This window comes from Pan paniscus, chromosome 8 (assembly GCF_029289425.2).
Source record: "Pan paniscus chromosome 8, NHGRI_mPanPan1-v2.0_pri, whole genome shotgun sequence".
NCBI classification, from domain to species: Eukaryota; Metazoa; Chordata; class Mammalia; order Primates; family Hominidae; genus Pan; species Pan paniscus.
In genome coordinates this window covers 138,830,290-138,857,768 of record NC_073257.2, presented here as the reverse complement: position 1 = coordinate 138,857,768, position 27,479 = coordinate 138,830,290, and the positions used below count along the sequence as shown (strand labels likewise).

At 45.2% G+C, this 27,479-nt stretch overlaps 1 protein-coding gene across 6 annotated transcripts in view; it reads right to left on the bottom strand.

The window, feature by feature from the left end:
* Positions 1 to 27,479, bottom strand: part of DOCK1 (dedicator of cytokinesis 1) — a 561,485-nt gene that overhangs the window by 474,327 nt on the left and 59,679 nt on the right. For all 6 annotated transcript variants that reach the window (XM_063607571.1, XM_034931700.3, XM_034931698.3 and 3 more), the window contains exons 2-5: positions 17,529 to 17,612; positions 10,304 to 10,344; positions 6,310 to 6,365; positions 645 to 741 (exon numbers count right to left, since the gene is read on the bottom strand). In XM_063607571.1, the coding sequence (XP_063463641.1) occupies positions 645 to 741; positions 6,310 to 6,365; positions 10,304 to 10,344; positions 17,529 to 17,612 (278 nt within the window). The remainder of the gene's footprint in view (positions 1 to 644; positions 742 to 6,309; positions 6,366 to 10,303; positions 10,345 to 17,528; positions 17,613 to 27,479) is intronic.

Below are 27,479 nucleotides of genomic sequence, written 5' to 3'. Positions count from 1 at the left end.
TGCAAATATGAATTTATGTGCAAAGAAATGCCCTGAGGGAATACGAAATGGAAGATGTCAGAGCTTCAACCTCTCTGCATTAATAAGACTTCTTCTGTGATCAGGAGAACTGGACAATTGCACACGAAGCTAGAATGTAAAATATTTCCCTATCCCTGTCACAAACACAGGTAAATCTAGAAGACTCTGTTGTTTTTCTTAAATGATAAGAGGTATTACCTACTGTCAGACAACGGCAAAAAAAAAAAAAAAAAAAAATAGTAATTGCCCTCTACCGGATCCTTAAATAAGCACCTATTACTGTTTAAAAGGTGACATCAACACCCACTGCCCGATCCCGCGTTCCAGGGGCCTGAAACAACCACATTTCTCCTTCCAATGCAAGGAAAGACACATCCTACAGTCCCTTCTGCTACAGCTCACTGTAATACACCCAAATACATGGCAGGTCGAAGGGCACACAGCCCCCAGCAGGGGCTAAACTCTCAGCCATGTCGCTTCCTTTGCCATTTCCGAGTAAAACTCTGTCTCAGAAGCTCTGCTTTTAAGGTTCGCTGAGAAAAAAAAACATCCCATTGGCATATCAGGGTCAAAAAAGCCCACTCTCTATTTCTAAGCTTTGAATGAATATCTCATTTTCTCACCACGTAGAGCTGCCTCCAGATGGTGGACCACTCTCGGAGTGTCGTGGTGACTTCCTGGATGAGGGGGAGGTCACCCGGGATGACTGTTTCATGCTGCCTGGGAGGAAAGAAGGAAAGAGCAGCTGAGTCCACGGTTTCACTGCCTGCTATGAGTAGTACCTGGTAAATTTCACATCTAGGCCATAGCGTTCAGTATGAAGCAAATGGGAAGAAAATCTACAAATAAGACTGCATGCACACATATAAATACATACGTCTCTACGAATGACAAGTTATATTTGTACAGAGCTTGGGAAGGTTCATACATTACCCTGCACGTAAGCCATCCACCTCATACGTCAAGGTAAGATGAAAGAGGCAAATAATATTCCATTAAAAGTCTACAGAACGTCAAGGTCTGGCAAAAGGAAAGTATATTCATAATATGTGTACCCATCTATCTTAAAGATGCCATAAATTACAGCCGGTCCATGTGGCATTAAAATGCAGGTTTGGGTTAAGATGACTTTTACATTTTCCATCACGCATAAAACTCATTACATGATAATACAGGAAGCAGTTATCCTTGGCGAAATATGAGAGAGGTTACAGCTTCCAAATGTCCATGGTTACTCTATCTGATGCCAACTCTGATTAAACTCTGTATCCTCTTTCTTATCCTTTTTCCTCCGCCCCAAAAGTTTAACCTTTGACTTACTCTTCTTTTTTGAAACGGTGTCTCGCTCTGTCACACCGGCTGGAGTGCAGTGGTGCAATCTCGGCTCACTGCAATCTCTGCCTCCCAGGTTCAAGCAATTCTCCTGCTTCAGCCTCCCAAGCAGCTGGGACTACAGGTGCCCACCACCACGCCCGGCTAATTTTTGTATTTTTAGTAGAGATGAGGTTTCACCATATTGGCCAGGCTGGTCTTGCTGGTCTTGAACGCCTGACTTCAGGTGATACTCCCACCTCAGCCTCCCAAACTGCTGGGATTACAGGCATAAGCCACCGCGCCCAGCCCCTTGACTTATTCTTAACTCATTACCGATTTATGCGCTGGTTTTCATCAAATCAACCACTGCTTCCTGGGCATGTGCTCTGGGTCAGGCACTAAGCTAAGTAAGACTCAGACTACTGAGGGTTAGGGGGAGAGAGTGAATTTGTGGCTGGTGTAGTTAGGCTAGCTGGCCCCACAGGTTGTCTGTGTGTCCTGAACAGGCAAGAATGTGGCCAGCATGGAATGCCAAGGGATGGTACAATAGGTCCCACCTACATCCCTTGATGTGCACAGAGCCCAGACCTGTGGAAGGAACCCTGACTTTGGCTCACGATTGGGGATCAGGCCTGCAATGACTTATTGACAGTTGAAGGGAGGATCCCAAAGCAAGAGACAATGGGCACCCTGGAAGAACGGTGGTCTCATGGATAGTTCCAGAACCAGACATCAGAGGGAAGGGTGCAGGCAAAACCATCCCCTAGAAAACTGCTATGAAGAATGACCCTTTGGGCTGGGTGTGGTGGCTCACGCCTGTAATCCCAGCACTTTGGGAGGCCGAGGTGGGTGGATCAGGAGTTCGAGACCAGCCTGGCCAACATGGTGAAACCCCGTCTCTACTAAAAATAAATAAATACAAAAAATCAGCCGGGCGTGGTGGTGCGGGCCTGTAATCCCAGCTACTCAGGAGGCTGAAGCAGGAGAATCACTTGAACCCGGGAGACGGAAGTTGCAGTGAGCCAAGATTGTACCATTGCACTCCAGCCTGGGCAACAAAGCGAGACACCATCTCAAAAACAACAACAACAACAACAACAACAAAATGACCCTTTCATGGGCCACCATCAGTGTCTACTGAAGAACATGACTATTAAAACAGCCCTGCCAAGGATGTCCCCAAGTTTCCCAGTAAGGATGCTGATGGAAATGCGGTTCATTACATGCTAAGGTGTCATCCCTATAAACTCTGCAGGCAGAAATTTCCTTCCACTCACAGTATGAGGATCTGCAACAACGACTGGGCTGTTTTCATCTTACGGATCCTGGGTTGAGTCCACTGGTGCTCCTCACACTGGCTATGAGAAGCTTGGAGCTCAATGACCTCCCTTCCACCATGTGAATAGGGCCTCAGTGCATGCACCATGTCCTGCTGTTGGTTCTGGTTCCGCCTTAGGTTCCTCCCTTCTGGTAGGCCCAGTGGATCCCTGGGATTAACGTGCCAGCTGGCATTAACGCATTTGATCTGGCTTTATTGTCTTACCTTTGTTACCACCTTGTTACCTGCCAGTGTTCAAGAATATGTAACCCCAATAATGCCTGCCTCATAGGGCTGCTGGCAAGACTGAGGGAAAGAGCATCAAGGCAGAGCATCTTTAAGAATGAATGGGGCTCCACGCGGTGGCTCACGCCTGTAATCACAACACTTCGGGAGGCTAAAGCGGGTAGAGCACGTGAGGTCAGGAGTTCAAGGCCAGCCTGGCCAACGTGGTGAAACCCTGTCTCTACTAAAAATACAAAAATTAGCCAGGCATGGTGGCGTGCGCCTGTAATCCCAGCTACTCGGGAGGCTGAGACAGGAGAATCGCTTGAACGCAGGAGGCGGAGGTTGCAGTGAGCGGAGATCATGCTACTGCACTCCAGCCTGGGCAACAGAGCAAGACTTCATCTCAAAAAAAAAAAAAAAAAGAATGAATGGGACATAGCGGAGTGAGGAAATGATGGGTCAAAGGGACACCGAGTTTCTGTTAGATAGGAGGAATAAGTTCAACAGGCCTACTATCCTACACCAAGGTGACTACAGTCAATAGCATTGTATTGTATACTCGAAATTGCTGAGAGTAGATTTTAAGTGTTCTCACTACAAATAAATGATAAGTATGTAAGGTAATGCACACATAGTTAGTTTGATTTAGCCATCCCACAATGTATACATACTTCAAAACATCATGTTGTACACCATAAATACATATAATTTTTTTTTTGTCAAATCTAAAAATAATTTTTTGGCCGGGTGCAGTGGCTCACATCTGTAATCCCAGCACTTTGGGAGGCCAAGGCGGGCAGATCACTTAAGGTCACGAGTTCAAGACCGGCCTGGCCACCATGGTGAAACCCCCATCTCTACTGAAAAAAAAAAAAAACACAAAAATTAGCTGGGCATGGTGGTGAATGCCTGTAGTCCCAGCCACTGGGGAGGCTAAGGCAGGAGAATCACTTGAACCTGGAGGCAGAGGCTGCAGTGAGCCAAGATCTCGCCACTGCACTTCAACCTGGGTGACAGAGCAAGACTCCCTCTCAAAAAATAAAAATACACAATACAAAATAAAAATAATAATAATTTTTTTGGAAAAGAGAATGAATGGGACATAGCAGATGCTCACCCAATAGTGGGGATGATTCTCATTAGTTACTTGGCTGCCTAACTGAATGAGGGGTGAAGAGACAAAAGTCAGGGCTGGTGGTCCCGATGTGAGCATCACCCATAGAGACAGATCATCTGAAGAGGGGAACGCAACAGAGGCCATGTCAATCAGGGAGGGGCAACAAAGAAATAGGAGACGGCTAGGACAGCACCCTCAGAGTAGCAGACACAGGACAGAGGAGAAGGTGACATGCCTGAGCAGTAGGTCAGCATAACAAGAAGAGGATGAGGGTATCGGCGTTAAGAGGGGCTTTCAGTGAAGCAGGGACCAACGTGTCCAAGGCTGCAGTGGAGCTCCAGAGGCGGAGGATGAGAAGACACTGTGAGGTCTGGACATAAGGAGGCATTGCTAACCATGTCAGTACTGGGAAAAGCATGGAGGACAAAATGGGAATTGCTTTGGTTATGGGGGAATAGGTACAGAATCAGTGGTAACAGGCATAGAGTAATCATTTGGGATGTCTGAGAATGAGTGAAGTCAGCATCCAGAAAGAAGAGAGACAAAGCAAAAGAGATCCTTCACGAGAGTCAATGCAAGCAAGATACTGTGAGAGAGATCACATGAGAGAGAGCTTTGCAAGAGAAAGACAGAGCCTGCAAGAGAAAGACAGAGCCTGTAAAAGAAAGACAGAGCCTGCAAGAGACAGATCATGCAAGAGAGAGCTCATGCAAGAAAGAGAGGCTTACAAGGCAGCCTGCAAGACAGAGGCCATATGAGAACGATCATGCAAGAGACCAGCAAGAGACAGATCCTGAAAGAGACAGACTCTGCAAGAGAGACAGGACAATAAACTTGGAGAGCAAGAAGGCAGGCAGAGATGGGATGAAAGCATGTCCCACATTGGCACTAGAAAGGGGAAAGGACCAGGAGAAGAAGGGAAGGTGGAAGTCTACAACAACCTGGAGGAAAAGAAGAGGGATGAGATCACCTGTCAAGCCTGAAGGCCGGGGTTCTTCAGGGAAGGAGCTGTTGGGCAGCTAGGCTTGAGTGGCCATGGCAAGAGAGACAGATAGAGCCAGGAAAAGAGTGTGGGGAACAATCACAGGGAACCCAAAGCAACAGCAGGGAAATTGTTTCTAAACTGTTCATTTCACTATAGCTCTATGCATTTGCCCACAGTGGGGCACCTTGGACCAGAAGGCCCAGGAACAGGAACCAAATGTGTCTCTGTCTGCCTGTCTGGTTAGGTGTGACTCTACTTATTGAGACTCAGAATAACCTGTTGTTCACTTTATTATCATGCTTCATAATTACATTTTACATATATTCTTTTGTATATATCAAAGTGCTTTTTAAATAATCATACACAGTCTGCCCTGTATAAGGATTCTAATGCAGATATAAAGTACACTAAATGCACGCTTGATCCAGTTACTTCCACAGAGTAAAAGTCTCAACTTTCTTTTTCTTCCCTTTAAAACTTTGCATACAAAACACTTTATCTGTCTAAAAAGTACCATATTGCAGGTCATCATCATTCACGCCTCTAAATTATTTTCTTCATTTTAAGTATGCATCATGGAACTATGGAACCTGAACGGTTCTTTTCGTATGTTAAAAGTACAGTGCTTGGAAAGGCAATTTTGTAATCAGCCAAAGAGATGTCATTATGCAGTAATCATATGATTAGTAATTTTGTAATTTACATATTTAACTGAGTGTGAAGATGTAGCAGAGACAAAAAAAGAAAACATTTTAATGTTCCTTCTTCCAAGTTCACACCTGGTTATTCATTTGCCATTCCTGCCTAATGGGTTCCTGTTCTAGAAATGTCCTTTTAATGATCTTATACATCAGTTTTATGACCTCTAGGAAACATACATCACAATTAGACAAAATGTAAACTCATGCATGTCCCAATTTAACAACTGTTGCTTCACCCTAAACTCCATTTATATCACAGCCTGCAATGTCTTCCCCAAAAAAAAGGGGACTCAGAGCTGGGGGGCTTTGGAGTCTCTGCCAAATGAATTCAGTAGCTCACAGAGGAAGCACAGAGCACCAGGGCGAATGTTTTCCAATAGGGACCCCAGGTTCAAGGACAGTGACTGCCAAGTATGGTGCTGACTTCAGACTCTGTAAAGGATCAAAGCCATGTTAAACACAACTCTGAATCACAAGTCCCCTTTCTCTCCCCAAAACTCCTGTCCCCCAGGAGTCAATCACACCCATTGTCTTGACCCTCTCATATTACGCCATCGTACAAAAGAGCAGCAAGGCCAAATATAGTACTTGCAATTCTTCATTTAAACATCAAGACCAGACTCACCCTTTTCCTTCAACTATCGCTTCTTTAAGATGAATATATGAAGCAGGAAATATACCCTTTGGGAGAAAAAAAAAAAACAACAGTAGCTTTTATTATCAATAGGATTGCTGAATGTAAATCAAACAATAGTTCCCAAAAAGGTGGGGTGAGGGGTGGCTAGATCGCTCTTAATTTTTTAAGTCTTAACATATCAAAGAAAATACAAAGAAGTGGAAAAGACGGCAACTCATTCGGCTTGTATTGCAGAGTCTGCCGATGTCTTAGAAGCAAACAGGCAACACACTTGCAAAGGAAAAAGTCCACAAAGATACAGGCAATTTGCAGGCTGCTCCATAGATCACACCTTTTTGGCCTCAATGCAGGCAGAACAAAGGCCAACTGATGTCTCAAAAGCAATTTTTGATGATGGTCTCCTCTTTCAAAATGATGAAAGTTGGTTTACATCACCAATTGTCCCTTGTGCACTGACCATGTACCCAGACCCACAGAGACTTTCTCAGAGACCTCCCCAACAGGGGGGCCCTCTGGCAAAATACAGGAAGACATGTGGAATTTCGCCCAATCTGCACAACACCTGGGGGTACACCCTAGCTTCTGCTGATAAGCTGGCCAACCTCCCTCAAGTGCAATGCACATGTGAGCCCAAGAGAATGAAGCCTGGGGAGAGTTTCTCAACAGGACATTCAGCCTCAGGCACATTCTGTGAAGTGCCAGAAAGAGCTTTATCAAGAGTTTGGGTCCGAGGCCAGGCACGATGTAATCCCAACACTTTGGGAGGCTCAGGTGTGTGGATCACTTGAGGTCAGGAGTTCAAGACCAGCCTGGCCAACATGGTGAAACCCCATCTCTACTAAAAATACAAAAATTAGCCGGGTGTGGTGGCAGGCACCTGTAATCCCCGCTACTCAGGAGGCTGAGGCAGGAGAATCGCTTGAACTCAGGAAGTGGAGGTTGCAGTAAGCAGAGATCCTGCCACTGCACTCCAGCCTGGGTGACAGAGCAAGACTCTGCCTCAGGAAAAAAAAAAAAAAAACTTAGGGTCCTGCTTTCTGAGCAAGCAAAATAACTCCCTTACTGGAATAAAGCAAAGGTAAGAAAAGAGGCAACAGGGCTGGGGTCTTGGGCAGTGCAACGCAACCCAGCTACCGCTTCCTGCATGAGATTTAGTGCATGCAGCAGAAATGGATAAAGTGGCACCCCTGTGGCTTCAAGGCACCTGTTGTGGGAATGGAAGCTTCTGCATGGGTTTCCCCGGCATTCAGCCCTGAATGATGCAGAAAACAAGCTACTAATCAAGTTTGGGAAGGCCAGGGGGTGGGCAGGGGGCAGGCAGGGGGCTGAACTGGTCTAGCAGGCACCAATGATTCATGTTGCTTCTGCCAACAAGGAAAGTGGCCAAATTCCATATAAAGAAGAATTATCACAGAGAGGGAAGGCGTCAGGCAGAGAGTCAGAGGCTGAGCAACAAACAAGGCTGGGCCAGGCTCAGAGGTGCACACCTGCAACCAGCACTTCGGGAAGCCAAGGTGAGAGGATCACTTCAGCCTAGGAGCCTAGGAGCTCACCAACAGCCAGGGCAAGATGGTGAGACCCTTTCTCTGCCGAAATTTTTTTTACAAATTAGTTAGGCATGGTGGTGTGCACCTGTAGTCCCAGCTACTTGGGAGGCTGAGGGAGGAGAATACCTTGAGCCCAGGAAGTTGAGGTGGCAGTGATCTATGATCATGCCACCGCACTCAGTCTGAGCCACAAAGTGAGACCCTGTCTCCAAAAAAATAAAACATTAACTTAAAAAAAAACAAAAGTCTGAAGGGACCCAACGCTGGGTTGCTGTGTTCAGGTCCTGGTTATCCGGGACACCTCCAAATCCCAGGTACACCCTCCTGGGTTTCTTTCCATGATAGCAATAGGTGTCCACCCAGATGGGGGAGAAAAACAAAAAACCAGTCCCAGTCTTGTCCATGTCCACAGGCGGAGACAACCCTCAATCTCAGCAAACCCACTGGAGAATCATGAAGCCACAGGAAGGATAATGACTGAGTGAGGCTGGACACACCTGCAGGTTTGAAATGCGCAACTTCCGCTGGGCCTGCTCAGCACCACCCCTGATCAACTGCACACTTATAACTACAGGAAAGTTGTTTACAGACACGTGGTGCCAGGATTCCTAGGGCCCACATCCCTTTTCTGCTACTGCCTAGGAGGCCCCTTACAAATTTATAATCTCTGTAAAGCTTGGATTTATTCATCTACCAGTGGAGATCTTAGATGGAAAAATAGCTACGGCCTACCCAGCTCTACTGTGTTGATGAGTTATGAATGAGTTATGATGTCTAGGTGCCCAGGTGTAGTGCAGAAATACTGTGGTTTCGGGAGGCATTGTGGGAATGGAAGAGATCTCAAATTGGGGAAGGTGATAACAAATACCAAGTAAGATTCAAAGAAAAAGGAACAGCTTGCCTGGGGCACATCCAGCCCAGGATGTGGCAGTTGTGTCCTATGTAGGAATGCGATGGGGGAGGGGCATATTAGTCCATGATCTTAATCTCTTATTACTAAAGGTTTCAACTGCAGCTTTCCCAAATTCAGAGTTTCATCTGCAGATACACACTATTTTTTTAGGGATAGATCTCACTCATTATGACCAGCAGAGGCTGGTCTCAATCTCCTGAGCTCAAGCAATCCTCCCACTTCAGTCTCTCAAGTAGCTGGGCCTACAGGTGCATATCTTTGGGCCTGGCTGGAATTCACTCTTGATTGGGGAAGGGAAAACCAATGTGAAAATAGAACTTTCCTTGGAGAAATCTATTCCACCATCCACTGGATTGAAATCGATCTTGTGCAAACTTCAAGGCTATAGGTCACTGGATGTGTAGAGACCTGTAGCCCAGTCTGAGTTTGGCAAGGTGGAGGTAAGAGGTCCTGGTCCCAATTTGCAGATCTGGCTCACTGATTTCCTAACACTGTCTCTCACATTAGACATGACTGTGCCAAAGGATGGCTGCCATAGGGACCACCCTGGACCCTTCCCAAGTGCTGGTGTTGCGAGAGGATGACCCATTCTGACCTGCTCAGCAAAGCCTGGGTTAGGGGCTCTGGGGAAGGCAGAGTGGAAGGACCCTGGCACTTGGGCCACTAGACTTTGGAGGACTTATTACAGGCTCAGGACCACAATCCAGAGTCCAGCCCAATAAGGAGATAATGAGAGGCAAATTTAGGACACAAAAGTAAAATGAACCATCCGTCAAACATAATTAGATATTAAAACATATCGGGTCAAACATAATTAGATATTAAAACATATCGGGTAACGTGGACAGCCCAACCACAGCTTAGAATAGAGGTTACTTCAAAATCTTAACATCGTAGAATGAAACAGAAGAGCCATAATTAGGTTCTGTGAAGCTAAGAATGTTAAAGCCACAACAGAATTGTGTACGGGAGTGCCCACCACAATGATCCGAGGTGTAATTACATGTCTTAGTTTCAGAAATTCAAACAACCACTCATGCAAACTGCTCTAGGAGAGCAGAACTCCTTTTTTCACAGCTTGACTTAGGCAGAGTAAAAACAGTTATATGCAAGAGGGAAACAGCACGCATGAGCTTTGCAAATTTGCTAATCTGTTATTAAGGACAACATAAGATTGACAACTATGAGAAATAATTTTTTTCCTGAAGTCGCTTTACTCGGATCATTCTCTGACACACACAGGCCTAAAAAGGACACAAAATTCACGAACAGAAGACAACAGGCCAACACTATATCACAAACCAGCAATTCACTCACGGAGATGAAGCTACAATTTCTATGTACACATATTGTTCAGAAGAAAACAATCCAAGCTCGTTCACATTCCTACCCATATATTTTTTTAAATTCAGAGAAAGAGATATAGAAGTAAAACCCTCAGACACAAATGAGATGGAACTGATTTCCTCTCAAGGTGTGATTTATGAAGAGATATGCACTGTGTTTAAGAAGAAGGACTTACCTTCTTAGACTTTTTTCGTAACGTGTAACCTCGGTACCACCCTAAACAAACACAAAGTTGAAACAGTTAGTACAAAGAGACGTGTTAGGGTCCTCACAATACATTCATGATGTGTAGAACTCACTGTTTGGCAGAACCAGTGAGGTCAGTTTGTCACCAGCATTTTTCAGTGAGCCTAAGGCTTTGGAGATATACTACGTGGTTTCCCAGAGAGCATTTCAACAGCGCACCCGGAGCCCAGCTGGCAACCTTCACACACGGGCCTCCACACCTTCACCTCCGTCATCTCATGTGGTTCGGAAGCAGCAGTTTGAAGTTCAGATGCACAGTTCCAAGAGCAGGACTTGTCCTTTCAACCACTGGCCCTGAGTAGGCTCCTTGTGTGTGCATTTTCTTCACTCTCCCTCTGCCTGATTTACACCAAGACCTCTCCAAGGGCACATGTCAGCATCTCGCTGCCCCGAAACAGAAAACCCATTGAGAGAGAACTTCCTCCCACTTCAAGACAGGGCACCTTTTCCTGGAGCAGCCACGACCTCACAAAGTACTTCTGTAGCAACAATACAGCCCTCAACCCACAGGAAGCTCCAGGGCCAAGCACAGGACACACCTGCCCTTTGGGTTTGGCCCAGGCTCCACTTCTCGCTCCTTCCAAGTGGCGAGAGAAAGAAAATAGTGAGAGCAGAAAGAAAGACACACTCGAACCATCCGCATGCCATGGATGCCACACAGAAGAGTCCCTTCAACAAGGGACCAGACCCAGCCACACCCCTGGCACCCCTCTCAGGCTGAGGACAGGAACTGCCCCTGCAAAGGCCTAGGGGTCTACCATCAGTATCCAGCCTCCAAGCACCCCACCATTTGTGAGTTCAGATGGATGATTTTTTACTCCCAAACATTCTGAAGTCACTCCAGGCCATCTAGTTTCTGGAAAGCTAATCAAAAGCTCAAAGAGGCCAGGCACAGTGGCTCACGCCTATAATCCCGTCATTTTGGGAGGCCAAGGCAGGTGGATCACTTGAGGTCAGGAGTTCAAGACCAGCCTGGCCAACATGGTGAAAGCCCATCTCTAATAAAAAATATAAAAATTAGCCAAGCATGGTGGTAAGCCCCTATGATCACAGCTACTCAGGAGGCTGAGGCAGGAGAATTGCTTAAACCCGAGAGGCAGAGGTTGCAGTGAGCTAAGATCATGCCACTGCACTCCAGCCTGGATGAGAGAGCAAGACTCTATCTCAAAAAAAAAAAAAAGCTTAAAGACAAATCCCAACTCTGCCCCATAGGAACAAAGGACCCTGTCAGAGAGTGACAGAGGGCACTTGGAAAACGTGAGCTGGGTAAATTCCCAGAGAATAACCAAATACTGGGTTTCTTTACACTATTAAAAAGGCAAACCTCAGAACCAAAGATCAGACAGATGTGAAAACGGGCCATTGTCACAGCAACTGGCCTCCACCTCTCTCAAAAGGTGAAAATTTTCACAACCAGGGATGAAAAGGATGATTGTGAACCAGAAAGTGATGGTGTTAAGATGAGCAGAATCCCCAAGGGATTACTAAACAGCTGTTGTCTGCATATCCAGAAAAGAGGACAGAAACTGCCAGGACTCTGGCAAAGGTTTTGCTAAGACCCAGTTATGACGAACTGAACTCATTTCACTCTCTTGACTGGAGACTCAACAGACTGATTGGGGGAACCTCAGATACAAAATGCCTAGACTTCAGCCACACATTTGAAGGATTATCTCCTGATAGCCATATTGTCAAGTTCAGTGGTTTTGATAAGCTGGCCCAGTATCAGCGCCCATCTATGACACAGTGCTCATATATCAAAGCCCATCTATGACACAATGCTCGTATATCAAAAAGGAAAAAGAAAGGTCAGTTGAGTGAGTTATGCAAAGCTGTGTACTCAGTTTCAACAACTGTCCTTTATCCTATTACAGTCTTCCTGCAGTTTCAACATCAACATGTCCTTTCTTTTCTGAAACTGACAAAGATTAACGTCTTAGAATATATAAGGAAATAATACAGAGACAAAGACAGCAACTAAGTATAGTAAGAAAATGAGGCCAGGAGTGGTGGCTTACTCCTGTCATCCTGGTATTTTGGGCAGCCGAAGTGGGCAGATCACTTGAGGTCTGGAGTTCCAAGACTAGCCTGGTCAACGTGGCGAAACCCCGTCTCTACTAAAAAAAAAAAAATTGGCTGGGCGTGGTGGCGTGCACCTGTAATACCAGGTACTCGGGAAGCTGAGAATCACCTGAACCAGGGAGGCAGAGGTTGCAGTGAGCTGAGATCATGCCACTGCACTCCAGCCTGGGCAATAGAGCAAGACTCCATCTCAAAAAAAAAAAAAAAGAAAAGAAAGAAAATGAGCAAAGTTTATAAACTATGTATAGAAGAAACCCATAAGACCTCAACATGTATGAAGAGATGCTTCAGTTTAATAATAATCAGAGAAATGAAAAGTACACAGTTAAGAGTGGTAGAAGGCAGAACACTGCAGGATGCAGGAAGCCCCTGGTCACCGTGGGTGGCAGTGTCCACTGCGGCAACCAGCCTGGGAGAAGCAGGCCCTGCTTATCCAAAGTCTACATGTCCACACCCGAGACCCAGCAAACCCGTCCTGGGAATGCAGCCCAAAGACATCTGTGTGCCCTGCAGAGTGAGATGGACATGGGATGCTCAGGGCAGCTTGATCTTGGGTGGTGGGAAGCGGGGACAACCTAAGTGCTCATACCTGGGGAGGCAGGCAGTTAGTAAAACATGAAATGTGCACACAATGCAGTTAGAGCCATGGACTAAAGGGACACAGAGAACACAGTGCATTTTAAATGGAGCACCAGGGAAAATAAAAAACAGAACAAGACTATAATGACACACTTATATCTGTTAAAAACAGATGCACACCAAACAGCACAAGAACACAGGCAAACAAGAGGCCACTTCACACACAGTAGAAAGGTTTTCTATGGGAGGCAGGAGGAGGAAGGGCCAAGCAGTAGGCATGAAAGGCAAGGAGTTTTGTGTCTTTATATAATGTTCATAGGCAGTTGATTCCTCTTCTAATGGCCTTCCTAAGCAAAATGAAAATCATGGTTTTCCTCCCCACGATTTTTGGCATGCACTACTTCTTCAACAAAGTGAGCCCACACACCATGTACCAGAGACCACACTGGGTGCCACAAATACAGAAAGAGATTAGACCCAATCTCTGTCCTCCATGAGCTCAGAAACTGGAAGTGCCCTAAGACAAGTAGGGGTCACACCACAAACCCTGCTGCATGACAGAGTTCAGCATGAAGGAGAGAGGATGTCCCGGCAGAGGTTTTGCACCGGAGAGTGAGAGAACAGAACGGAGCGATTACCTGGCTGCTCTGGGGCACAGCAAAGAGGGGATGAGGCTGGAAGGAGAAAGATTCACAGCTGTTACAGAATTAACTTCTCCCTGGCACGGCTTGCAAGTGGCCTCCACATAGTCAACCAACTTGCTCCAAAAAGAGACATCCACCCAGGGAACAGGCAAATACAGGCAAGACACAGGTCCCAAACTCGGGGAGGACACAGTCCAGCACAGGAAAATGGCGGTCTAGTCATTTTAGAAGAAAATGCATCACTATCCCTTTTAAAGAGTTGAATAAATTAAGTTTGAATGTGGCTGAATCAAAAGGACAATTTCCTCAACTTTGGGCAATGCCTGCAGCTTGCCTCTGGTGCAGCATCTCACCCTGGGGACGCTATGGAAGCCCTGGGGACCCTATGGAAGCCCTGGGGACCCTATGGAAACGAGTCGACAGCAGGATTGGCACGCCCTTGACCAGACAAGAGTCACTCAATCAACACTGGGGCCTGGCCTCACCTCTCCTATCTGGAGATAGGACATTGTTTAAAGGCAGGGGTCTGCACGAATGAGCTCTCAAAGCTCTTTCCACTTCCACCATGAGCTAGAAAGCTCATTTTCTTTGTTCTATGCTGTAAGCCTTCGTGAGCTCAAGAAAGAGAAATTAACCACAACTTGAAGGTAAATTTAGTCTTTGAACCCTAAAATAAAGATTTATCATCTAGAAATTATAGCCTCCGGAGCAAGCTCTGTAATATCCTGGAAAGGATCATAGAAAAAAAGAAAATCAAACTTGCTAAACCAAAAAGTCATCTTAGAGGAAAAGGAGAGCCAAGGAAAGAAAAAGAAAATGCCAGACTCTAATACAAGCCATGAAATTTAGACAAAACAAGAAGAAGATATTGGAAAACAAATGGAAGTACATTATTCTCTTGTTATTTAATGACAAAAAGTCACCACACTCCCCAAAGTCAAAACTATTAATACTTCTCCAAATGCATTTCTCTGATTAGATTCAGATTAAAACCAAAAAGTTAGTTGTCAAGGAACGGAAATTCATTTTATGCTAAAGAGCCTTTACAAAGACTGAAATATTTTCATCAGAATCTAGAAAGAATGACTAGCCCAGAAAATTAATGTTCACTGTAGATCTCTTATCATGATGTCAGCCAAAAAGTCAAATGCCTGCAATCAGATATTTTTGAAGTTACACGTATTACAAGGACCACTGACATGCCCGAGGAGTCCACTGTTTAAAAAACACATTCCTCAGCTGGGCATGGTGGTGGCCACCTGCAATCCCAGCTACTCAGGATGCTGAGGCAGGAGAATCCCTTGAACCCAGGAGGCAGAGGTTGCAGTGAGCTGAAATTGCACCACCATACTCCAGCCCGGGCGACAGAGCGAGCCTCCATCTCAAAAAAAAAAAAAAAAACCACCACCACACACGCATTCCTCTTATGAAGCAAAGAACAAAAATGCAGTCTCCACAGGCCCAGGGGCCACAGGAAATCATTAACTATTCAGGAAAGACATCATTGCCCAGTGTTTATTAACCAGGATTTCAACTTCAACTGACCGGCAGCAAAAGTAAAAAAAGATACAAGAGCATTTCCCTTCAGATCAGAAAAGTGTCTGAGATGAGCGGTTTGATCCTTAACCTCTACTTAATTTCTCTCTGTCTCCTCTCAGACACATGCAGTATATACTGAGAGGAGATAAGGGAACACAGCTGTCAGCTGTAAACACGGAAAACAAGCAGAAGACCCCATCACAACTACTCATCCGCTTAAGGGCTGGGGCTGGTTTTTGCAGAGCTGCACTGGCTTCCATGCAGAGGCCACTAAAGTCGATTTTTTTTTTCAGACAGGACTTTTTTAGGGAAGGTACAGCATGCATCAGATGGGGAAATAAGGGCCATGAACATGGATCTGTTAGTAGGTCTGTGTTTCTCAGAGGAGTCTACCAGGAGCTGGTCACAGTTTGCCTCAAGCAGGAAGCTGGGCATACTTCATTCCTTGTAAAGTGGATTTCAAGTTGGAAGTTCAATTTGCTGATTACTACGGGATGTCTTCAATTTCCCCTCTCACCCCCAACCTCCCATGTGGAAGGGTTTTGCTAAAAAACCTCTGTGAAAAAGCAGTTTTTCTACTGAAATTATCCTTTTTCTTCATATGCTATATGGGAACCACCCTTTCAAGCAGGAAATTAAGCCGACAACAATAAGAAAACACAATCTCACCAAAACCTCCAGATCTGAACAGTCTTTAAAAAATCAAGCCCATCATTTCTTCCCTTCTGTGCAACAATAACCACAGCATAAAATGAAATATGGCCTGCTCAAATTATTTGCAAAACACAAAATATAAAAACAAATTGTCTGAAAAGCCAAGGACATTGGAAAACCACTGTCACCAATAGTTTATTTATTGGATAATTATAACAATTGCTTCAGGACGGGCGCAGTGGCTCACGCCTGTAATCCTAGCACTTTGGGAGGCCGAGGCGGGCAAATCATCTGAGGTTGGGAGTTCGAGACCAGCCTGACCAATGTGGAGAAACCCCGTCACTACTAAAAATACAAAATTAGGTGGGTGCAGTAGCACATGCCTGTAATCCAAGCTACTTGGGAGGGTGAGGCAGGAGAATCGCTTGAACCTGGGAGGCAGGGGCTGTGGTGGGCCAAAATCGCGCCATTGCACTCCAGCCTGGGCAACAAGAGCAAAACTCCGTCTCAAAAAAAACAAAAAAAAAATATTGCTTCATTGGACGGCATCCCATATAACTATGATAAATCTCTGTTCATCCCAAGAAAATGGGGATTACAGGTTTAAAAAAAAAGGAAAGGATGAAAATTGGGGTTCCTCTGAGACATACTGCTAACAAATCTAAGTGAGGACATTAAAAGAAAAAATCTTAGTTCACATCAAACACATCAAAACAATGAAGCAGGCTAGGCACAGTGGCTCACGCCTGTAATTCCAGCATTCTGAGAGGCTGAGGCAGGCAAATCACTTGAGCTCAGGAGTTCAGGACCAGCCTGGGCAACATGGTGAAATCCTGTCTCTACAAAAAATATAAAAATTAGCTGAGTGTGGCAGCATGCACCTGTAGTCCCAGCTACTTGGGAGCCTGAGGTGGGAAGACTGCTTGAGCCCAAGAGGGGGAGGCTGCCTGCGGTGAGCTCTGATTGTGCCACTGCACTCCAACCTGCATGATGGAGCAAGACCCTGTCTCAAAACAACGAAGTAAACTATCTTAAACCTATTTTTTATCAAGTGGTCAACTGTTAACAATCAAGATTTATACACACTTGGCCAGGCAGAGTGGACCACACCTGTAATCCCAGTACTTTGGGAGGCTGAGGTGGGCAGATCATTTGAGGTCAGGAGTTCGAGACCAGCCTGACCAACAGGGTGAAATGCAGTCTCTACTAAAAATACAAAAAAATTTGCCAGGCATGGTGGTGGGCACCTGTAATCCCAGCTACTCGGGAGGCTAAAGCATGAGAGTCACTTGTACCTGGGAGGCAGAGGTTGCAGTGAGCTGAGATTACACCACCTCACTCCAACCTGTGCGACAGAGCAAGACTCTGTCTCAAAAGGAAAAAAAAAAAAAAGATTTACACATGCTTGAAAATAAGGAGCCAATGAGTTTAAAAATGGGAATTTCAGTTTTAAGTTCACCTTCATAAAGTATTAAACAACAGCCTCACTACTACCCTTACCTGAAACAGTATCCATCTGCAAGAAAAGGGAGCCTGAGAAGGAAGCATGACTGTCTTATGTGTCTGTAACAGAGGAATGCTTTGCCCAGCAGGCACTGAGAAGGTGTGCCATCTGCCCAAACATGTAAGAGAAAAGATACCAAGATGCATACGCACCTTCATATGTTTCTAAGATGTGCACAGTGTCTCCGATCTGTAAAGAAAGTTCATCCGCTCCTCTGGCATCATAGTTATAAAAAGCTGTGATGAAAAAAGGGGAAATATATTAGTAATAGTAAAGATAGAAGTGACCATGCTGAGTCGTGTTGGCTTGTTTTAATGTTGTTGTTTTTAATATTGAAATGCATTCAGTCGCTGCCTGCATCATCCTCTCTGATACCCACAGAAGTGACCTTTTCTTTCAGACAAATATAAAGGGTCAGTAGTTTAAGGAGGAGAAATTCATAACTACCCACGACACCAGATGACCATAAGTGACATAAGAAGACACTGTTAACAGCATTTTGATTGACACTTCAATACTATCTTTTATTTCCACTAATAGATTTTTATTTGCCTATGAATCAATTGCACATGGAGTGAATATTCTTTGGAAACCAAATTAATAAAAAAATTATCATATAGCAATGTTGATATTAAGCCAATAGATTTTACAATCACAGTAGACAAAAATATGTCCTGTGTTAGAAGAAATCCTTAAAACTGACAATGATAAGCAAGAAATGTCTGAAATCCCATGTTTATCCTGACATAAAGCTGTTCCTATTTTGCAAAAGGATCATATTGCTCCTACATAAGCCCCTAAAAAGTCACACCATTAAATTCCAACCACACTTTTGCTCATGCATTATGGAATAAAGGCAGCAGTCACAGGTGTAAAAAGGATGCTACAAAGTGTTTAAGGCCCAAAAAGTATTCAACTAGCCCACTCTCAATTTAAAAAAATATATATTAATATTCCTCCTACCCAACAGCCTCTACCTAAAAGGATATAGCATTCAATATAAAACTCATCTTCAAAATCCCGGATCAAAGCTCTCATCCATCCACCCTGCACAGCCCAGCCAGGCGAGGCTATGCACAAAAGGCACCTGCATTGTGGCACACCTCTAAAATTCTCTAAAATTAAACCATGTCATGTGCAAACTCCTCTGGCAAGCACGGGCCACTATACCTTCCCACCACACACTCCCTTCCCTGGGCCCTTGAAGGAAAGAAGCCAGTCCAGCCCACATCTTTGGGTACCAACTTCTCCCTCGCCAGCTGGGCCTTCCCACTGGGTGCACCTCATCACGAAAGCCAGACCCAAGTCTGTGTGTGATCTTTTAACTCCGCTCCTCCAAACAGCCCTGGCACCACGCAAAGCTTCCCATCTCTTGTTCTGCATGAGCCAGTCTTATTTCAGATGTGTGTGTTAAGACATCCCCAACTAAAGAAAAGCCACCGGAGGGCAGAGCCACCCACCTTTCAACATTTCCTGCCCACACCTCCAAGGACAGGAAGGTGCTTAGCTGTACAAGGAATGGCCTCCATAAACCTGAGCTGCCTGAGCTGCACCTCAGGCTGTAAAGTCCAGAATTTCAGGCGCACGCAGCCTCCTGGTGTTCACGTTCATGGTCTCTACAGACAGCTAAAGTGGGTAGGGCAGCACCTCTCCCCGAGCCCCTGGGTGCCTGCCCTCTGGCAAACGACCTGCTCTATCTTCAGGTTTTCAATGGCCAAAATAAGGACCGGATACTGACCTCGTAGAATTGTGTGTGTGTTTTGTGTCTTAGAGAAAATGATGCCCCTGTTGGATCTGGCACAATGGGGTCCATGGTGAACACTCAGGTAACGGTGAAGGCCTTCCTTTTGGTTGTATTTTTTTACTGCTATCAAGATGTCTACCGCTACCTGAATTCTTTTTAGAAAGCCAAAGCAAGCACATTGCCACATGTGCACAAAAATTCTGTAATATCAAAAGCTAGACCTATGATATTGAAAATTCTATTTCCTCAGGTATCTTCCTATATTTTCCCCAAAATTCATAAAATTTAAGTGTCCTCAACTGACAAAGATGGTTATTAGTAGTTATTAAGTTTATCTGGCATTTTACAGTGAATCTTTAACACGAAATAACTGCATCACGTGAAGGAAGCCCAGGGCAGAAGCTGGACTTCCCCAGCTCAGCATGACCGTATTCGTAAACCTTCAGGAACCATAAATGCATTTATCACAGTTCTTAACAGCATCCCTGCCAGCACACCTATTCTGTTCTAGATGTGGGAAAAAATAAACACGTCAAAAATCATAAAAATGAAATAAAATGAGCACATCAAGGGTAAATACATTCAAGCACATGTGAATTTGTAAAGCACATACACATAATTCCTTTCTTCCTGCTTCACCTCTAAATACCCTACTCCCCAATCCCTAAAGCAGACAGTGGAAAGCAGTGATTAAAATCTCATACATGGATATGGAAACTTCAAATTTAACTGTGAAATGAGCCAGACAACCCATGATTTTGTAGGTAAGAAAAAAAAGAGCCTCAGGGGTTATGCACATGGCCCCAAATCATGCAACCCAGTCAAGATCACAACCCCAGATGCCCAGCCCCTAGCCCTTTGTTTATTTTAGGACTAATGATTAAATAATCCCATATATGAAGACAAATTAAAAGACAGCCTTGCAAGGGTATTTGACAAGGGAGTAGGAGAGAGGAGCGGAAGGATGCAGATAGAGTAACAGCCCTCCAAAGACGACTCCAAAGGCTTTCACGGCCACAGGGGCACTGCGAGGGTGATGAAATTCAGGATCTTGGCCGGGTGTGGCAGCTCATGCCTGTAATCTCAACACTTTGGGGGGATTACTTTTGGGAGGCTGAGGCAGGCAGATCACTTGAGGCCAGGAGTTCGAGACCAGCCTAGCTATCAAGGCAAAACCCCGTCTCTACTAAAATTACAAGAAAAATAGCCGGGCGTGGTGGTGCGCACCTGTAATCCCAGCTACTCGGGAGGCTGAGGCAAGAGAATCGCTTGAACCCAGGAGGCAGAGGTTGCAGTGAGCCGTGATCGCACCATTGCACTCCAGCCTGGGCAACAGAGCGAGACTCCATCTCAAAAACAAAAAGAAAAAATTAGGATCTTGAGATGAGCGTTAATCCTGGATCAATCCAGGTGGGCCCAATGTAATCACAAAGGTCCTTATAAGAGGAAGACGGGAGGGTCAGAGTCAGAAGGAGAGGAGGTCAAAGAGATGCAACAAAGAGGCAAAACAAGCCGAGGAACACAGTGGCCTCTGGAAGCTGGAAGCGGTGAGGAAGCGCAGACTCCCCCACAGCCCCGTGGGAGCATGGGCCACTGACACCTACACTTTAGGACACTGAATCTCGTGTTTTAGCCCCTGAGTTTGTGGCAATTCGTCACAGCAGCAATAGGAAATTAGTACAAGGAGGTGTGTGAAAAGCAATTTGAAAGTGGTACTTTGTGGTTCACTGATTGACTCTGGAACTGGGGTCTCCACTGCAGGCACCTAAACCCAGACAAGTCCAGGGCTGTGGTTCCCAATTCTTGAGTGACATGAGAAAAACAAGAACCATGTAGGGAATTTTTTTAAATGAATCCAGAAGTATGTAATGTAAGAGGCTATCCTTTATTCTGATTATTTGGCCTTTCACAGTTGCCCCTTCTTAGGGGGTGAGGGCAACGACTTCTTGTCTCCTTTAAGAAGGATGAAGATGACAAATGGCATCTGATTTAAGATGATGTCACCTGACGTATGACGTAGTACAAAGATGGTGGCCTTTTTGCTGATCGCTCAGTTTTGCTTCTTCAATTTTCTGATCTGTTAGGGTCTGGGAACAACTCCATAGAGAACAGGCTCATGGCGTCCCATTCACATCCTGGCAAGGGTGGCACCAGCCTCCCTCTGGGTGGTGGGCTGAATGCCTACTACATTCTCCCTGGTCAAGTCCATCTTCCTTTTATAATGGCCTGGCTGCCAATAAGCATCTTCAGGTCCACACGAATTTCTCAACCCTGGACAGCAGACTCCAGTGTAGAAGCTGGACACATTGTGTGAGATGTTAAGTGGGAAAAGAGACAGAGATAAACCAAGCGCCAAGTTCTTTGCTTGGATGATGTTTTGGTTTTTTGTTTTTTTCTTTTTCTAGGAGAGAGTGCAGCAGCCCACAGTGAGTGGATCTTTTCCCTAAAATAAAAAATTAACAGCCTGCACTCATGCCTCATGCAGCTGTGCCTTATCAGAGACCTAAAAAGGTACTGCGATCACCTCTGTTCAGTCTCCTGATTGTCTATAAAAAAGCTGCCCAGGAAAATGCAAACCAAACCACCATGAGGTATTATCTCACCCCAGTTAGGATAGTTAGTATCAAGAAGACAAAAAAATAACAAATGCCAGTGAGGTGCAGAGATAAGGGAACTGTTAGACACTCAGTGGGAATATGCCATTATAGACAACAATATGAAGGTTCCTTAAAAAAACTACAAATAAAACCACCACACGACCCAGCAATCCCGCCACTGGGCATGTATCCAAAGGAAAGGAAATCAGTGTATCAGAGACACATCTGCAACCCCAAGGTTCTTGCAGCACTATTCATAATACCCAAGATACGCAATCAACCTAGGTGTCCCACACAGATGAATAAAGAAAATCAACATAGGCGTCCAACAACAAATGAAGGGATGCCAAAAAATGTGGTATATATACATAATGAAATACAATTCAGCCATTAAAAAAAATAGAATCTTGTCATTCCCAACAACATGGATGGAATTGGAGGACATTAAGTGAAATATGATAGGAACAGAAAGTTAAACACCACATGTTCTCACTCATAGATGGAAGCTAAAAAAAACTGAGCTTATAGAAGTAAAAAGGAGAACAGAGGATACTAGAGCCTAAGAAGAGTAGGGGGAAGTGGGGACAGGAGAAATTTGCTAAAGGATACGAAATTACAGCTAGATAGGAGAATTAAGTTCTAGTGATCTATAGCTCCTTAGGATGACCATAGTTAACCATAATATACCGTACAGTTTCAAATGGCTGGAAGGAAGACACTGAAATGATAAATGTTTAAGATGAGAGACATGCTAATTACCCTAATCTGATCACCATACTTCATATGTACCACATGAAGGTGTACCCCATAAATACATACAATTATTATATCATCTCAACTGATGCAGAGAAAACATTTAATGAACTGTACCACCCATTCAGGGAAAAGCAAAAAAACCAACTTGACTACTCTCACTTGAGAAAAAACATACTAAGCCCATCAGCCCACTTCAAAGATGAAAACAGAGGTCTACAGGGGTGTGCCCATCAGCCCACTTCACAGATGAAAACAGAGGTCTACAGGGGCGTTGTGACTGGCTCAAGGTACACAGTGAGCTGATGGCAGCCCTGGGATCCTGGGACTTCCCTCCCAGGCTATCTCACCACTCCACACTGCCTGGCCCAAGACTTCATCACCCCTCGGTGAGATGTACAAACTGTCTTCCCTTCTCTCCACCATCAGTTACCTTCCTGAACTCTCACTCCAAAGTCTGGGACCATTTCGCCGAGCATTCTGAATGATGGCTCATTTCTCCAGCACACAACCCATCTTTCCATCTCATCTCAGCCCCCTCACCCTCCTTGGCTCCACCTGCCCTGCCAGGCCTGCCACACGCTCCTCTGCAGCTGAAAATCCTTCCTCCCTCCGCCTCCGACTGCCCCACTTGTCTACAAGGCCTGCCTTTAATTCCACAGCCTTTTCCAGGCCCTAACAGAATTATTTCTCCCCCTACCAAGAAGAAGTTACACGCAGACCTAAATGAATGGCTTCCTTCTGAACTCCCTGTACACTCTGTGCCACCCCACAACCTTGTAGAGTTGCTCATCTGTATGTCTGTCTCTCCCATCAGACACAAACTCCTTGAGGGAGGTAAATATTTATTAATCATTGGATTTCCCACAGTAGCTAAAACCATACCTTGCAGGCACTCAATAAAAATGAACTGAATTTAACCAGATCCCAAAGTACTCTTCCTCGTGCAGTCTGAAAGAGGAAAAGCAAAAGCTGTAGCATTTGTTCGTCTTCAAAATGCTCTTGCCCTCTGCAAAAAGATCCAGAGGCTGAGACTTAATCAATAAGAAAGAGAAACACAATATTAGCTTTGCCAGCTCTGCTGTGGGTCTTTTTGATCTAAGGAGATAGCCCACCTGCCATCAGTGCTCAGGTCCATAGCCTCCCCAAAGCATCAAAGGCCGGGGGTGGCCATACGTTACTCCTTGAAATCAACTCGGCTCAGTCACTCTCTGTCTCACACACCACTGGAACATGATTTCAAGACTTCAAGTAGCAACTTAAACGTTAATTAATTCTTTTAAAGTCAATTTGTGAAAATTAATTGCTCTGTGTTCTCATTTCCTTTCTCTTGCCTTCAGTTGGAAACGCTTTTCAATGGTATGCATCTTCTCAGGGCTGGGGAAAACACAGGCCACGTCCTCACACGGCCCGATGCCAGGGCCCTCCCTGTCTGTGCTCCTACAGGGTTTCACCCTAGGGTCATCCGCCTGGTCTCGAACTTCACACACCCTACACGTTTGCCTGGTCCATGCAGGTACCTTGCATTTCCTAAGCCTCCATAGGCCCCTGTGCTGGTCCACACTGAGCTGGGCTTGGAGAGAGGAGATAAGCCAGATGTAACCCCAGAGAGGAAATCAGCCTAAGCTAGGTCTCCAAGGAACAACCTTTCACTGAGCCATTCAGGAAACACCATGTAGAGAGAAACAGAACATTATACACACCCTTTCAACTTGACCCTGGGGCAGAGACCAGCTATTTATAGCAACTTGGTGAAGATGGAGAACAAGTCAACTGTATTGTTGCAAACGGCTCAGTACCCAACATTACCCACTGTACTACTAGCGAGAATGTGATCCCAGTAGCCACAAATAAAAGGATAAATTCATCAGGCAGCTTTAGATGGCACCCACTTGGAGCTGGAGGCTGGGTTTCCTAAACTCTATCTTCAAAATCAAACTGGCAGCCACGCCATCACCAAGCTTCTACGACCTGTAGTAAATCTTTCCACTGCTTTTGTCTGGGGGCAAATGCCTTAGGCTGGATTAGAGCCTCCTAGAGAGATGAGCCTGAATGGTAGCACTTACTGTATCACACTGCCACCATTTAATCACCTGTGCCTCTTCCACTTGACTGTGAGCCTCTCAAGGACAAAATCTGCATCTTATTTTTCGCAATCATCTAAAAACACCTGGCACACAGCAGGCCTTGGAAGGAAGGGAGGAAGGGAGGAAGGGAGGAAGGGAGGAAGGGAGGAAGGAAGGAAGGAAGGAAGGAAGGAAGGAAGGAAGGAAGGAAGGAAGGAAGGAAGGAAAGGAAGGGAAGGGAAGGGAAGGGAAGGGAAAGGGAAGGGAAAGGGAAGGGAAGGGGAGGGGAGGGGAGGGGAGGGGAGGGAGGGGAGGGAGGGGAGGGAGGGGAGGGAGGGGAGGGGAGGGGAGGGAGGGGAGGGGAGGGGAGGGGAGGGGAGGGGAAGGGAAGGGAGGGAAGGAGAGGGAGAGGAGGGAAGCGAAAGGACGGAAGTGAAGGGAGGGAAGAGAGGGAAGGAAGTTTCTTAGAGCCTGGTTATAATGGTGTTATTAAAAGTATTGTCTCTAATATTTTTTTAAAGATGAACTGAATAAAAGCAATAACATACTTGTGAATAATCTTAAGGAGGTACAGACTTGTAAACTAAAACTAACGAAATGCTGCTGAGAGAAATAAAAGACATGAACAAATTGAAAAATATTTGTGTTCATGGAGTGGGAGACTTAATATTGTTAAGATGTCAATGCTGATCCGAAACGATCTACAGATTCAGTGCAACTCCTATCAAAATCCCAATGACACTTTCCACAGAAATAGAAAAACCCATCTGAAAGGTCCCAGATTAGCCAAAACAATCTTGAAAAACAAAAACAAAATTGGAGGCCCAATTTCAATACCTACTACAAAGCTACAGTAATCAAAACAGTGTAGTACTGTCATAAAGACAAATATACAGACAAATGGGATAGAACAGAGAACTCAAAAGTAAACCCTCACATAGAAAGTCAAATGATTTCAACAAGGATGCCAAGACTATTCAATGGGGAGAGGACAGTCTTTTCCACAAATGGTGCTGGGAAAACTGGATATCCACTTGCAAAAAAAAATGAAGTTGGATTATTATATCATTCACAAAAATTAACTCAAAATGGATGAAAGACCTAAACATAAGAGCTAAAACTATAAAATTCTTAGAAGAAAACACAGAGGAACAACTTCATGACACTGGATTTGGCAATGATTTACTGGATATTATATCAAAAGTACAGGCAACAAAAGAAAAGATAGCTAAGTTGGACTTCGTCAAAATTAAAAACTCTTGTGCATTAAAGAATATTATTAACAGAGAGAAAAGGCAACCTACAGAAGGGGAGAAAGTATTTACAAATCCCCTATCTGTTAAGGGAATGGTATCCAGAATATATAAAGAATTCCTGGGGGCTGGGCGCCATGGCTCATGCCTGTAATCCCAGCACTTTGGGAGGCTGAGGCAGGTGGATCACTTGAGGTCAGGAGTTAGAGACCAGCCTGGCCAACATGGTGAAATCCCAACTCTACTAAAAAAAATGCCAAAACTGGCCGGGTGCAGTGGTTCATACCTGTAATCCCAGCACTTTGGGAGGCCAAGGTGGGTGGATCACCTGAGGTCAGGAGTTAGAGATCAGCCTGACCAACATGGAGAAACCCCATCTCTACTAAAAATGCAAAATTAGTCGGGCATGGCGGCACGCGCCTGGAGTTCCAGCTACTTGGGAGGCTGAAGCAGGAGCATTGTTCGAACCGGGGAGGCGGAGGTTGCAGTGAGCCAAGATTGTGCCACTACACTCCAGACTGGGAAACAAGAGCGAAACTCCATCTCAAAAAAAAAAAAAGAGTCGGGCATGGTGGTACATGCCTGTAGTCCCAGCTACTTGGGAGACTGAGGCAGGGGAATCGATTGAATCCGGGAGGCGGAGGTTGCAGTGAGCCGAGAGCGCACCACTGCACCCCAGCCTGGGTGACAGAGTGAGACCCTGTCTCAAAAAAATAAAAAAAGCAAAAACCAAAACAGAAAATAACAACCTTGGTAAGGACACGAAGAAACTGGAACTCTGCAAGTTACTGGTGGGCTCCAAAATGGTGCAGCTGCTGTGGAAAGCAGCAAATTACCATGAGATCCAGCAATTCCACTTCTGGATACCTACCCAAGAGAACCAGAAGCAAGGTCTGGAATAGATATTTGCACATCCATGTTCACAGCAGCATTATTCACAACAGCCAAAAAGTGGAACTAACCCAAGTTTCCATCAACAGGTAAATTACTCAACAACATGTTACACATACATACAGTGGAATATCCATCGGCCTTAAAAGAAAGGACATGTTGACACATTACAATACGGGTGAACCCTGACGACACTGAAGACATTATGCTGCAAGAAATAAGCCAGTCACAGACAAATACGGTATGATTCCACTTACATGAGGTTCATCTTCCTCGAGTCGTCAAACTCAGAGACAAGTAAGAAACGAAAGTAAGAAAGGGGGTTGCCAGGGGCTGGGAAGACGAAGGAGGAGTGAGTTAGTGTTTAATGGGTGCTGAGTTTCACTGGGGAAGACAGAGTTGTATTTTTAGTAGAGACAGCATTTCTCTATGTTGGCCAGGCTGGTCTCCAACTCCTGACCTCAAGTGATCTGCCCGCCTCAGCCTCCCAAAGTGCTGGGATTACAGGTGTGAGCCACCGCGCCTGGCCCCACCCCACATTTCTAAAAAGGACACCACTTTCAAAGTCACCAAGTCACTCCTTTTGGGTTCATATCTTTCTTAGGAACAGAAAGATTGTGGCTCTGCCAGTAGAATCCCCTGAGGCAGTATTTCATGCAATGTTTGGGTAATAGAATCAAGGAGTCATCTACATAATTAAGGAAACAGAGCTAGCTGGGCCTGGTGAGACAGAGGAACCATCATTTGTTATTCAATATTTCCTTTTGGCTTTTGGTTGGAAACAGGTGGGAGGGATGGT